This window comes from Urocitellus parryii, chromosome X (genome assembly GCF_045843805.1).
Source record: "Urocitellus parryii isolate mUroPar1 chromosome X, mUroPar1.hap1, whole genome shotgun sequence".
In the NCBI taxonomy this organism is placed as follows: Eukaryota; Metazoa; Chordata; class Mammalia; order Rodentia; family Sciuridae; genus Urocitellus; species Urocitellus parryii.
This window is the reverse complement of record NC_135547.1, coordinates 121919712-121933586: the sequence shown is the minus strand read 5'-3', so window position 1 is coordinate 121933586 and position 13875 is coordinate 121919712. Positions and strand designations below refer to the sequence as shown.

Sequence of the window (13875 nt, the reverse complement as noted above, 5' to 3'; positions counted from 1 at the left end):
GCCCTTGAAATTTATTGATGAAATAACACTGAATTAAAGCACAGCTAAGCTGTACTCTTTCCTCAAGGAAAAAGGAAAAGCAATACTGTGACATACAAAGAAAGATAACAGATACCCCCAAAGTAGAAAGTGATGGTACAGACATGTTTCAATAAGTTTTAAAGTTGTTAATTTTTAAATGGGTAATTAATTTACATGATTCTTACCTGAACAGTATTCAGTATTCAGGAAAGTATTCAGAAACAAGTCTTTAAAATCTTACATTCTTCTACTTTAAAATTAGTCTCCTCGTACTCTTATCCCAACCACGCTGTTCTCTTCCACAGCTGAAATTTTATATTAATTTCCAGGGATGTGTATTGCATATATAAGCAAGTAAGTATATATAATTCTTCCTCCCTCTTTCTTATCCCGTTTAAACAGGTAGTATATTTATCCACTATTGCACATCTTGTCTTTTTTCTTTACAACATGTCTTAGAGATTATTCCAAACCAATATGTGGCAAGCTTTCTTCCTCTTGTTTATGGATTCATAGTACTCCAATATCTAAGGTAAACCACAAATTCTTGAATTTCCTTTTAATGTGCCTTTAGTTTCCTTCCAGTTTTGTGTTGTTCAATAGTCTTTTTAATTTAAGAGATATTATTAAGCATATACAGTCAAGTTTCTTTTTTGTTTCATTTTTGTGGTGCTGGGGAGCATGTTAGCCAAGCATTATAGCACTAAGCTACACTCCAGCCCTCAAGATTTTTTTGAACCAATTTATTTCAGTTATTTGATTTTTACAATCTACTTGTATGTACTGCATGCATAGCAAAACTGTATTCAGTTAGAATCAAGGAGTGGAAAATGAAAAGTTTGGGGATGTCCTGGGGTCCTAGGTTTTTTTTCTTTGATTAGAAAAGACTTAAGTCTGTTGCCCAAGTATTGTGCACTTAGTACTAAAACTAAGTGTAAGTATCTGAAAATCATAGTAGTGATATTGTCATTTTTAATAATTGGCCAATAAAATTGTTGTATCTTAAAATCTGTGGCATTTAGTAAAATTTATTTTCATTTTTACATGTAGAAAAAGTCATTATATTTCCACCTTTTTGTTGCTAGTGGTTTATTTCTTGAGGACTACATTCAAAATGATAGTAGGACTATTATTTCTTGGCATAATCGATCCTCTTTTGGAGGACCATTAGTTACTTTCTAATTTTTTGCCATTATTAATATTGATACAGTGAATATTCTTATAAGTAACTCTTGGTACATGGGTACAGCAAATATTTATATAAGATAAAGTCGTAGAAGTGAAATTATTAGGCCAATGGGCACATTTAGCTTTTAATTTTGGTAGCTGTTGCCAAATTCCCTCTAAAGACATTGTACCTATTTACCAATGAAGTGTGAAAGTTGTGCCACATACTTGCCAACACCTCACAGTCTCATATCTGTAACATTTGCCAGTCTCTTGTGAAAAATATTTTTCTGTGATTTTAATTTGCACCTCTTTTATTATAAGTTATATCGAGCACTTTTGTTGTTTCAAAGTCAGTTTTTCTTCTTTGATTATGAATTTTATTCAGGTGGGTGGTTAGTCTTTTTTCTGTTGATTTCTTTATATTAGCAAAAACCATTTTGTTTCTTATGTATATGGTATATGTTTTTCCAGTTGTGACCTTTTTAAGAAAAAATATTTTTTTGAAGGGGTGGTTGGTTGGTTGGTTGGTTGATTGGGTTTTGTTTGGTTTGGTTTGGTTTTAGTTTTTGTTATTGTTGTGGGGGTGGTTTTGTGGTGTGAGGGATTAAACTCAAGGCCTCATGGATGCTAAGCAAGTGCTCTACCACTGAGCTACATCCCCAGCTCATTATCAATATTTTTGTGCCTTCTAAGTTTTGTACTGTGTAGAAAGGCCTTTCCTACTTAAGTTTTTTATTTGCTTGTTTTTTTTTTTGTTTTTAAAATTTTTTGTTTTGTTCCAGTGCTTTTCTGGTTTAAACAAATACCCAAGCGTGTGCGCGCGTGCGCGCGCGCGCACACACACACACACACACATTTAAAGCTTTTATCCATCTGCAGTTCCTTTTGGTGTGAAGAGTAAATTAAAGATCTAAGTTGATTCTTCTAGATACATAGATTGTGATTGTCCCATGCTACTAACTGTGCTTTCCCTTTCTGGTTTGAAAGTATTTTAAATTTCATTGCCTAATTGAATCTGTTTTCCTGGATGGAGTAATGAATTTTAAATCAACTATAAGAGAATTATTTTTCTGTCCACCTCTGAGCAGACTGATTTCTTTTGTCTTAGGATCCTTTCAAGTACAGCTATCCACCACTGGTAGATGATGACTTCCAGACACCATTGTGTGAAAATGGGCCCATTGCCAGTGAGGATGAAACTTCAAGTAAAGAAGATATAGAAAGTGATGGTAAAGAAACCTTGGAAACAATTTCTAATGAAGAGCAAACTGCTCTTCTAAAAAAGGTAATTTTATGAATAAAAGAAATGGAATCAAAAGCTGTGGTTTAGCCCCAATTCTACCATAGGCTGGCTATAGGATTTGGGTAGTTCACTTAACTTGTTGCCCTTACGCATCATTGTGTATAACAAAAAAAAAAAAAAAAGAGGAAGGATGGCATGAGTTGATGAGTAGTGCCACTTCATTGTATGAAAGGCTAAGGCTGAGTCCATGCTTTGTATAAAAATTGTCAAAGTGCATCTGGAAAGAAATGTTTTACCTAATTTTTATTTTTCTAAGATAAGTGATTGATTTAAAGCTTTACCTTGATCTACTTCCTCAACTTTCAAAAAGCACTTAGTTATCACTCTTTCTAGAAGTTTTTAGGGGCTTTATAAAAAGATAAATATAATGCTATAATTTAGTACAAATTTAGAGACTCTTAAGGGAAGGACCATGTTATATTTTCAACAGTGACATGTTTATAGTGAGCAATCAAATATATGTTCATGGTCATGTTTAAATTTGTTAAAATATACCACTTAGACCTAATAAATGTATATTAAAGATTATAATTTAGATTGAATCAAAATAATGTTTACTCTTTGGCCTAGTGACCTGTCCAAATATCAGTGTGAAACTAAAATGTCTGTATTCTTTCTCTCTCTTGGGGTGTGTGTGTATGTCTTTTAGACTAACCCAGCTGAATCTACTCCCAAAGCAGAAGAAAGTGAAAAAGTTGATTCAAAGTTGAAAACTTTCAAGAAACCACTGAGTGTATTTAAAGGTCCCTTATTACACATCAGGTAATCATTGAAGATTTTATTAACTACATTGTTATAACATATCTTGAGGAGGCTGCAAAATTAAAATACACAATTAAGGATTATCTGGAAATATAAAATTAAGGGTTATCTGAAGACTCACCTTGATTTCCAGACATAGTAGATATTTATATCTACCTTCTTATTTATTCCATTGAGTATGTGTACATGGCCCTCATCATACATCAGATAATAAAGGTGAATATTCATATATTAATAAATCTGACATGTATTTTTCTCATATTATCTATGCTTACATAATTAGGGAGATGTCAGAAATGCCACCAATAGAGGCATTTGTTGATTTGCCTTGTAAAGCCAAAAAATGGGTTTTTGACTATAACCCAATTTCAGCACATCTCCATTTTTGTTGCTAGATTATTTGATCAAAAAATATTAGGATTGGGGTCTGGGGATATAGCTCAGTGACCCTCATCCATGATAATCTAATATAGCATTTCCTGTCCCTCTACTTGAAACCTTCCTGTGTAACTGGTTTTAGGTATATCTCAACCAGACAGAGACATACTTTTAAAAAATCTGATCTGAGATTCTCTAATTGACAAAATGAGTCTTTTAACACATATTTTGATTACTATTGTAGTTGGATTTATTTCCACTGTCTATGTATATATGTGAGAAAGATACACACATACATTTTATTTCCCATGGTTTTTCTTTGCCCTTCTCCCATTTTTAAGTTTGTTCTTTTTTGTTCCCATTGTTCCCTCTACTTATTTGTAAGTTATACATTCTGTGTTTTCACGAGAGGCCTGTCAAAAGCACAGATCCTAACCTGTGTCGAGGTTTGACAAGTGGAGCAGGCTAGGAAAGAAACCAGGCTGAAGCAGGACAGCTTCCAAGGCTGCACTTGGACTCTGCCACCATTACCTGTGCCCGCAGCAGAATCACAGAGCACAAGGACCTAGCCTATGTCCATCTCTCCAAAGTTGCTTATGGTTTTTAAGCTGGTTACTGAGAGTGACTCAGAGGTGCATAACCTTGCTGTCTTTTCGATGACTTAAGATTGGTCCCTAAAAGGAACCCATCAACCATGCTGTCTTACCAACTTGTCCAAAAGTATGCAGAGCCCTTCTGGGAGAGGCCTTCCTTAATAAAATGTGTTCTATAGATTACAGAATATTCCTCATGTGTAGACATTCCTTATATAAAATGACCCACGTGAATCAAATGTATGAAAGATGATATGTCATGAGCTTTGTAATGTTTTTAACAACCAATAAAAAAAATTTTGAAAATTAAAAATAAAGATGTATCTGTTTAAAGATGTATCTCAAAATCAAAATATGTATCTAAAGACTCACCTTAGTTTTTTTAATTAAAATAAAAACACCATCCAATATGTCCCTCATTGTTTTGAGGCACCAGATATGATTTGACTAATGTGAGTTAAGTGCACAAAGTTTGCATGAATTGTTTAAGTTTTAGTGGATCGTAGGCATTACATTGGCCACTAAGTAAAATTTGAATTTTGAGGCTCACTGAGTTTACTGTTTGATAAGTTCTTCATTTAGTTCCCAGTCCAAATTTATTTCTCTGTTATTTCTCTCCTCTGTTACCTAGAAAAGCCATTGTACAGAAAGAAGTTTCTGTTATTGAAATATATTCCTAATAATATTTTTAAAGTTATGTTCCTCTCTGTTGGTATAAAACAAAATGCCCAAGCCCTATCTGTCTGTAATTAGGGAAAGTTGAAACAGCAATATCTTCTTTGCTTTGATTATAATCCATATCCTTTTAAGGACTTTAAATAAATGCACCTTAAGATTGTGTTGACTATAGAATTAATTCACAGTCTTTCTTATTCTCTCTTATTTTGCTTTTGATTTTAGGGAAAACAGTAGGGTTTCTTAAGTAGCATGCATTAGATCAGTAAGATTAAAATGTGAAATTGAATTAGATTATTGTTTTCTAGTCTTCTTTTTCAGTGAAATCTCTTTACACAAATAAGCATAAAATATTAACCAAATATATTTTTCAAGCTAAGATTATATTGTCATTTATTCTGAGTAATGCAAATGCCCTATGTTTTTGTCACCACCTAGCCCAGCAGAAGAACTCTATTTTGGAAGTACAGAATCTGGAGAGAAGAAAACTTTAATAGTGTTGACGAATGTAACTAAAAATATAGTGGCATTTAAGGTAAATAGCTTAAGCATATAATAAATCATGAGTGAAAGTGTGAATTGGGAAGTGATTTGAGACATAATGATAATTGAAAGATTGATAGTTGAACAATGAATAATCTTATGCAAAGATTGAACTTGAACAGTGTTTTTCTTTATGATACTTTTAGGCATGTTATATAACATACTAGTTCTAACTAAGCAGCACAGCTTGTCTACCATTTTCCTTTGGATCTCTCAGTCTTTAATGCCCCCTCATAATGTCCAAATTATCCCCAGAGTTTAATGGTTATTGTAAATAAAAGCCCAAGAAAATCACACTTCATTATATGAATAATTTAATTCATAACAACAGTGGAAGAGGAAACTATAAAGTTCCAAGTGCACATTTCCCTCAACTGCAGTATATTCTAGAGTATAATTTATATTGAATACTTACCCAATACTGAACATTAAATGTAACAAGACTGAGTCTGCAACCACCGATATCATAGATGTTTCTTTCTTAAATCTCCTCTTTGATTAAGATATAACTGTTTGAGCCAGGCATGGTGGTGTACGCCTGTAATCCTAGCAGCTCAGGAGGCTGAGGCAGGAGGATCACTAGCAAGGCCCTAAGTAACTCAGTGAGACCCTGTCTCTAAATAAAATACATAATAGGGCTGAGGATGTGGCTCAGTGGTTGAGAACCCCTGAGTTCAATCCTCAGTACAAAAAAAAAAAAAAAGATACAACTGTTAGGATGTTGTAGATGTGCTTTCATTGTCAACTGTGTTTAATTTCTGACTATCATCATACTGGGATCTACTGTGCATTCTGTTGTATGAATTTGCATCACTAAGTGTAGGCTATTAGCAAACAGGATACATATTTAGTAAATGGATTAAATTTTTTATTTAAGAGGAAGGTAAGTGAAGTATTTTTTTTAGATAGATCAAGATGCTTTAGCCTATTGATGAGGAAAGATAAAACTTATGCATAACCACCAAGGTTTCTCTGTAGACTCTTTGTTCAGTGATTATTAACTGCTGATGTTTTTTTAATCACAATTTTTCATATCTCTGGTTGTACACAAAGTAGAGTCATGCCATTCATGTATTCATGCATGTACTTAGGGTAATGATATTCATTAAAAGTCATTCCGCCCGAAAAGCATACAGGTTATCATACAGGTTGTTGTGTGACTCCTGTGTTTCCAAACAGGTGAGAACAACTGCTCCAGAAAAATACAGAGTCAAGCCAAGCAATAGCAGCTGTGATCCTGGTGCATCAGTGGATATAGTTGTTTCTCCCCATGGGGGTAGGTTGTCACTGTGGCCAGCAGGTGTGGTGGGAAGCTGGGACATGGGGCTGTTTATTGAGTCTACAGAGATATAGGGCTAGAATGTAGAAATTAGCAGAGTATCAGCAAGCCCCCTCAGCCTTACTTTAGCATCTGTTTTTGCATGTGTGAAATGAGCTGGTCAAAGGGTCTCCAAAGCCCTTTCCAGCATTAAGATGTAATTATTTTTTAATGAGTGAGATTTTTTTAAAACTGACACCAATTGAAATTGAGTTTCAAAAACAAAATTCTTCATTTGGGGGACTTTTTACATGTTTAAGGTAGTTCCCTTTTCTTCTTGTTCCTTAATGTTATTTTCTAGAATAATGCAGTAAACTACACTTCCAGCGTCTTGTGAAGGTTCCTGTTCACATGCTAATTGCCCTTTTGGAATGCAGGTTTAACAGTCTCTGCCCAAGACCGGTTTCTGATAATGGCTGCAGAAATGGAGCAGCCATCTGGCACAGGGCCAGCAGAATTGACTCAATTCTGGAAAGAAGTTCCCAGAAACAAAGTGATGGAGCATAGGTAAGCTTTTTCTCATAGGCTGTCAGATGTGTGGAAGAATCAGAAAGAGAAATGTACCTCCATGGGGGAGGCACCGTCCCTTCCTTCTTAACTCTGGGTATGAAGGACCTGGAACTGCTCAAGGAGGCCCTGATAACAGAAATTCTGTGGAGATTACACATACACATTTCTGACCCATAAACCATGTTTCCAAAAAAGCTCATCTTGCCTGTGAGAATGTGTGTTGCATCATTGGAAAGAATGAACTTAAATAGTCACCAGTAAAGCAATACTGAGATATACTTAAGTATTACCACACTAAAGAGCTCTCTGCAGCCATTCAAAGAAGCATAGCAAATCTGTTTGTTCTGACATGGAAATATATGTGTGATATGTTATCAGAAAAGAAACTGATCACAAAAAGATATGTATAACACTATCCTATATAAAGGGGCTTAGTATAGGTAGAGTGTAGGTATATACATATACATGTATGTATATGTCAGGTTATAACAAAAGTCTTGAAATGATATACAGAAAAGAAAGAAAAGACTGTGTTGTAGTTTAGTTTTGCTTTGTTTCTTTTTTAATTGGAATTATGATTTATTGGAGTGTTCCCAGTTTTGCCCCCTAGGGGACACTTACCAATGTCTAGAGACATTTTTAGTTGTCACATCTTAGGGATGGGGTGAGTGGGCATGTAGTGGGGGAAGCCAGGGATACCACCTAACCTCCTGAAGTATACAGGACAACCTCAATTCCTCCAAATCAAGTGGAACCAAATGTCAGGAGTGCTGAGGTAAGAAACCCTCAGGACACTCAGAGTAGCACCTGAAGGAAATTAGAGTGAGCCACATTGGTAACTGGACAAAGACCTTTGTAGGCTCAGGGAAGAGCAAATAAAAAAGAATTATGCTTGGCCTGCTTGTGTTCCTACAGCAAGGAGGTCAATGTCACTTGACTCTAGTAAGTGGAGAGTGCTGGCAATGAAAATATAGGGTACAATGAGATGATAGGATACCAAATCACTGCTAGTGATCTGAGTTTAAGAGGAGAAATACTTACTTGGTACTGAGCAGAGCCATGAGGTAATCTGGTTACTTTTCTTAAAGGATCCTTCTGGGACTGTAGGAAATAGTGGCCAGATGCAGTGGCGGCCATGCTTCAGAGGTTACTCTGGAGTAGTGCTTGCCGTGGGCCAGCACAGTTCTGGATGCTTTATTTTCATTCATTCATGGAGTTCTGAAGACTACCCTAGGAAGACGGGAAGGATTTTTCCCACTTTAGAGATGAGGAGCTAATAAACCTATTGGTCACATCTGAGTAGATTTTTCACAGAAGGAGTTGAAAGAATACAAGTGTGTCTAGAACAGAGTAAAAGCAAGAGGTAAGAAAGAAAGTGGGAGAAGCAGGAAGGAGCTCAGTCCCCTACCACAGAAACAGAGGTAGATCTGACCTGCCTTTGACAAGATCATGCTGTCAGTGATATAGTTAATAGAGTCTAAGAGGATAAGAGTGTGCCTAGGGAGATAGGTGTTATTTTAGTTGGCCCAACAAGAGAGGTGAAAGATTAAGCCTATCCTAAAGGAGTGTTTTATGGTCAAATGGAGGTGGACAATCAGCAGAGTTAGAAGGGAAATCAGGCGAACTCTGCCAAGTCATCAAAGCCCAGTGAAGAGAATGTGTCACCAAGTAGGAAATGACCAGTGGTATCCAGTAGTGCCTTGTGGGTCAAGAAGGATGAGGTACAGCATGACCAGTGCAAGTTGTTGGTGACATTACAGAGGTCACTGATAACCTTACACAGAATAATTTCAGTTGGCAGGAGCCACATAGATGAGAGGAAGTGAAGAAATGGAGGCTGCTGGAAAATCTGCACTGGAGCTGTCTTTGGTTAGGAAAAGAGTACAGTGGCACTTGGAAAGAGGACTGTGGCCTTGATAAAGGGTCCTTTTTAATAAAAGAGATTTGAACATTGCTTAAAAACCAGGTTCTGAGACCATTAAAAGAGGAGAAACCAGATGTATAAGATATATCATTAGCAATGCAATTCCTGAGAATGCTAAAAGGAGCAGGAGCAGAGATTAGCCTCAGTCCCAGGGAGAAGAGGAGAAAGGAATGCAGAGGGAGACCCAGTTTCCAGTTGTTCCAGTTGTTTTTGCATGAATTAATTACACATTTAAATTTCGAATTATATTTCAGGAAGACCTACTTTTTTGTGTCAAGAGTTTTTTTTGGGGGGTGGGTTTGATTAAATGTGTAGACGTGGGAAAAATTTGAAAAGTTGAGAAACACTGGTATAAAAGGTATTAAAGATTAATTTGAAGTTCTTATGAAACAGCCCCTCAAAATGAGGGGGTGGTTTTGGCTTTGTTATATATGATTTGACTTATTTTCTTTGCTTTTGGTTTTACCTGTTCCTTATGGCTTGCTTTCCTGAAACTGTCAAGAGGAGATCACTGTTTTCTCCCAGAAAGTGGGAGGGCAGTTTGGTGGTGTGGTACTGAGGCCCAAGTAAAGCACTATCTCCTATCTAGAAAGGTTGACTGCCTTCAAATAGTAATATATCTGGATGAATTCTACTGAATACCATAAAAAGTTATTTTAAAAAGCTTTCCATTGAATCCCATGGAGTATTGAACAGTATCCATAATCTTTTGTGTTCTTTATACATAAATGCATTAAGATGCTCAAAGAAGGCTGGGGGTATAGCTCAGAGGTAAAGCACTTGCCCAGCCTGTGGCAGGCTGTAGGTTTGTAGCACCAAAAAAAAAAAAAAAAAAAAAAAAAACAGAGACCGGAAGATAAATAGATAAATACACACTGAGCCATTACCTTAAGTGACCCTGGGGAAAGGAATGATGTCTCTGTCTGTTACATAGACTCCTGTGTTTAACTTTTTCATTTTATATTTTAATTGGTGAGAAAATTTACTAAAGCTTTTAAGACGTTGTTTTCTTTGTATTTTCATAGGTTAAGATGCCATACTGTTGAGAGCAATAAACCAAACACTCTTACATTAAAAGACAATGCTCTTAACATGTCAGATAAAACCAGCGAAGATATATATCTACAAGTAAGTATACTTTCTTCCTAACTAAAACAAGTTGTTAATGCTAATCAGCATTAGAAATGCACTTTTCTCCACTGACAGAAGGGAAAATCCTTGACATAAACGCGACAAAAGTGCTCTCTTCTTTGAGAAGAGAAGCCAAATTAGAAATGGTAAGAGGTGAGTTACTTTTGGAAATCTAGCCTTTAAAAAGCTCTGGCCATTTTAATTTGGAATAGAGATCTTGTGCTTTGCTTACTATCAAAGAATTCCATCTTGCAGAAAAAGGTACCAAGTAGCACATATAAATTTGAAAGAGACAGAAAGGTACTAGGGGTGTAGCTCAGTGGTAGAGCACTTGCCTATCACCAAATTTGAACCAAAGCCCTGGATTTGAACCAGCACTGCAAAAAAGAAAAAAACAGACAGACAGAAGTGCTCTATTTCTAAGTAGCTCAAAGGTTTCTGTGCCTCCAGGAAGTGATTGCTGTGCTCCTGTCTCAACTAGAAAATTGTACCTTTTGAAATAAGAGTAATCAGACACACATCTGTCCACCAAAGAAGTCGAAAGCCTCCTTGGATTTCTAGCTCTCTGCCTTTCTGAATAGATGGGCCCCATCCTGTTCAATGTTTGGATTTCTAATACTCCTATTTGTCATTCTTATGATTAATGACTGTTTTTATTGATATAAATCTTTTTCCTCTTCAGCTCAATCGTTTACTAGAAAGCAATAGGAAGCTTGAAGACCAAGTTCAGCGCTGTATCTGGTTCCAACAGCTGTTACTTGCCTTAACAATGCTCTTGCTAGCTTTTGCTGTCTCTTTCTTTTATTCATTGTACAGTTAAAGTGGTGGTGCCTGATCAAAAACATGGCTTTTTCATCTGTTATTTGGAAAAAGTAACAGACCCCAAACTACTCGACCAAGCTACTAAAAGTATTGCACATCTCTGCTACCTAAAAGGAAATATACAGCACTTAAAGGGGTACAGCACTTACCTGTCTTGAAAACAAATTGTTCGAATAAAGAAATGCTGGAGAAATTATTAGTGAGTATAGCTAGTTAGGAACGTAAGTAAAGGTATATGCATTGTGTAAATTAATAGCTTAAATGTAATTTATTTTTTTCCTTTTGATTCAAATACTTCCGAAGCTTAAGTTTTATCATGTAAATACATTAGCTAAACTTAAAAGTATAAGTAACATGCTTTGTTGCAGCCAAAAAATGTAATCTGCTTTTTTATGACAAAATTATTATAGCTGAGCCGACTTACTAGCTTTTCTATACTCTGTATATAAAAGAATATGTATATTGAAAAAGAAAACATACTTAACAAAGTAATTTATGTAATCATGACTTTGTAATTTTGAGAAGCACTTCCAGATGATATTCTTTTGGAATGTAAACCTATTCAATGCCAAACCACCTTTGCCTTTGTTTCTCAATGTTCCTTAACAGCCTGCCTTTTATTAATCCTGGACTTTTTAATGAACAATTTCATTTCAGTAGAATTTGGAAAACTAAGTGTGGTTGGCTCTTTGAATTCTGATAGTAATGCCCAGAAGGCAAGTCTCTCCAATTAGTCCCCCTTTCCAGTCATCTCAATGCAACTTCGTGTTGTTCATTATGGCTGGACATTAAACTTTTCACCTAATCTATTATGAAAGCCTGATCCTCTGTTCTTCCATCTTCGCCCTCATTCCAGAGCAAAGGAGTCTCTGTGGACCACAAATTGAACTGTCTTCACCCTCGCTTCTAAATGAAAAAAATTAGATAACACTTTTTGAAAAGTTAGTTTTTCAAGATGCTAAGCATTCTGATGAATTTGTAGTTCAAAATATTCCTTGTTAAAATCAGCCAGTTTAAAAAAAAATTACAAAAGACTGGAGTATCTATAAGGGTGAACAGAAAAAAAAATGTAGAAGTGTAAGTATCAGCTCTCTTAGAGAGTAAAAAATATAACTCATGATGGACTGTAAAACCTTCAGACCAGGACTAATTGACTGACTTGTTATTCTGCCATGGGTATAGAAATACCCACCCAATGTGGTTCCTAAATTCCTGAAGAGATACACCTTGCAGAAGCAGAAGCTAATGAAATTAGTTTTCTTTCTCATTAATATACCAGTTTTAGTACCTTTTGGTTCACATGTGTACTTTATATGAAAGAAAAATAGACTGCTTGTAAAATAAATTTGAATTTTGATTGATCCATGTTTGGAGATTTATTTTATGAAATGTAGTATTGTTGGCTTTCATCTTGAAGTTGAAAAACTGAGATTTGGAGAATGATAAATAGATTTCCTTCAAAATTAGCATAGGAAATAAAACCTTAAAAGGACACTGGTGTGATACTTTGTCTTAATTTGAGCTTTTCTGTTTCAGTTTGCCACCTCCAGATGTGAAAGGGACTGCAGTCCACCCTAAGTACTGTGCACAGTTCTCCCTGTGTATGTGCACAATGGCTTCCCCTTACATGGTATATTTGGGCCTTAATATAATTTCCAAAATTATTTGTGTATGCTTTTCTGTTCCTTGGCAGATTAAATGAAACAATTAGCCAAGTTTGGAAATGTATTGTCGTAACAGTGTCCCTTTAATGTTTCATATGAAAATTATGTTGACTCACTAAAATACCTTGCTTGATATGTAGTCAGTTGAAATTAATATATCTTGTTAATGTTTGTGTGTCTATTAAATGTGACTAAGCAGAATTACTGAAAATTGACTATAAAAGCAAAGAATCTAAACATTTTTACTTGTCTTGATTAATCATATATATTTACATTTGAGTTTTTGTCTTCCTTTGGATTTAATCACAGTCACATGATTATTTTTGGAACTCAAATCAATAATTTTGTTTTTAATCATGTCATTACATGTTTATGACCAAATTACCAAGGACTTTCATTTAGATTTAAATTTTTTTCACTTGGGAATGGAAATTAATAAATTTTCCATGAAAACATTAATGAGATATCATTAGCTTGATCTGCAAGTAGCCTAAAAATGCAATTGCTGGTAATCCTAGCCTCAAATTTAATAATACCATAACTGTTTTTATATCTTGCCACTAATTTTGACTGGATTTAATAGCACTTTATTGTATAATTATAAAAAAATATATTCCTAGAATTGTTGCCAGTGTAATTTCTCTAATGTTCAGGTGCTTTTCATATATTTTCAGTATTTTTATTACTATATTGGTATTTTCTTTGTATAAATTGATCAAAAGAACATGTTTTCTATTTTAATATGTTTTAGAAAAATAATTACATTTATGAAATAAATATCATCAGGAAATAAAAAAAAACTCTGGTCTCTAATTGATAAAGCATCTTAAAGAAAATCAATGTTCAAACTCACTCTGACCTTTTAAAGATCATAGTAATTCCTTTTGGATCTGCTTTTCATTTTTATAAGGACAACATTTCAGGCCTACAAAGATACAGTCCTGTGCAGGTAAGCCTATCCTTTAGTGTGTTTTGTTTTTCCTCATCCCTGTGTCTAATTTGGCTGCTCTTCAAAGCAGTGCTTAGCAGTGGACCCTCTGTCATGACTTGGTTCTTATTAT

The 13875-nt window shown here is 35.1% G+C and overlaps 1 protein-coding gene across 1 annotated transcript in view; it reads left to right on the top strand.

Moving 5' to 3' along the window:
- Mospd2 (motile sperm domain containing 2) overlaps positions 1-13462 on the top strand; it is a 45123-nt gene extending 31661 nt beyond the window's left edge. The window contains exons 9-15 of the mRNA XM_026396761.2: positions 2300-2476; positions 3144-3256; positions 5341-5437; positions 6625-6721; positions 7141-7270; positions 10223-10325; positions 11011-13462. Coding sequence (XP_026252546.1) covers positions 2300-2476; positions 3144-3256; positions 5341-5437; positions 6625-6721; positions 7141-7270; positions 10223-10325; positions 11011-11148 — 855 coding nt within the window. The 3' untranslated portion in view covers positions 11149-13462. The remainder of the gene's footprint in view (positions 1-2299; positions 2477-3143; positions 3257-5340; positions 5438-6624; positions 6722-7140; positions 7271-10222; positions 10326-11010) is intronic.
- The last annotated feature ends 413 nt before the right edge of the window (positions 13463-13875 follow it).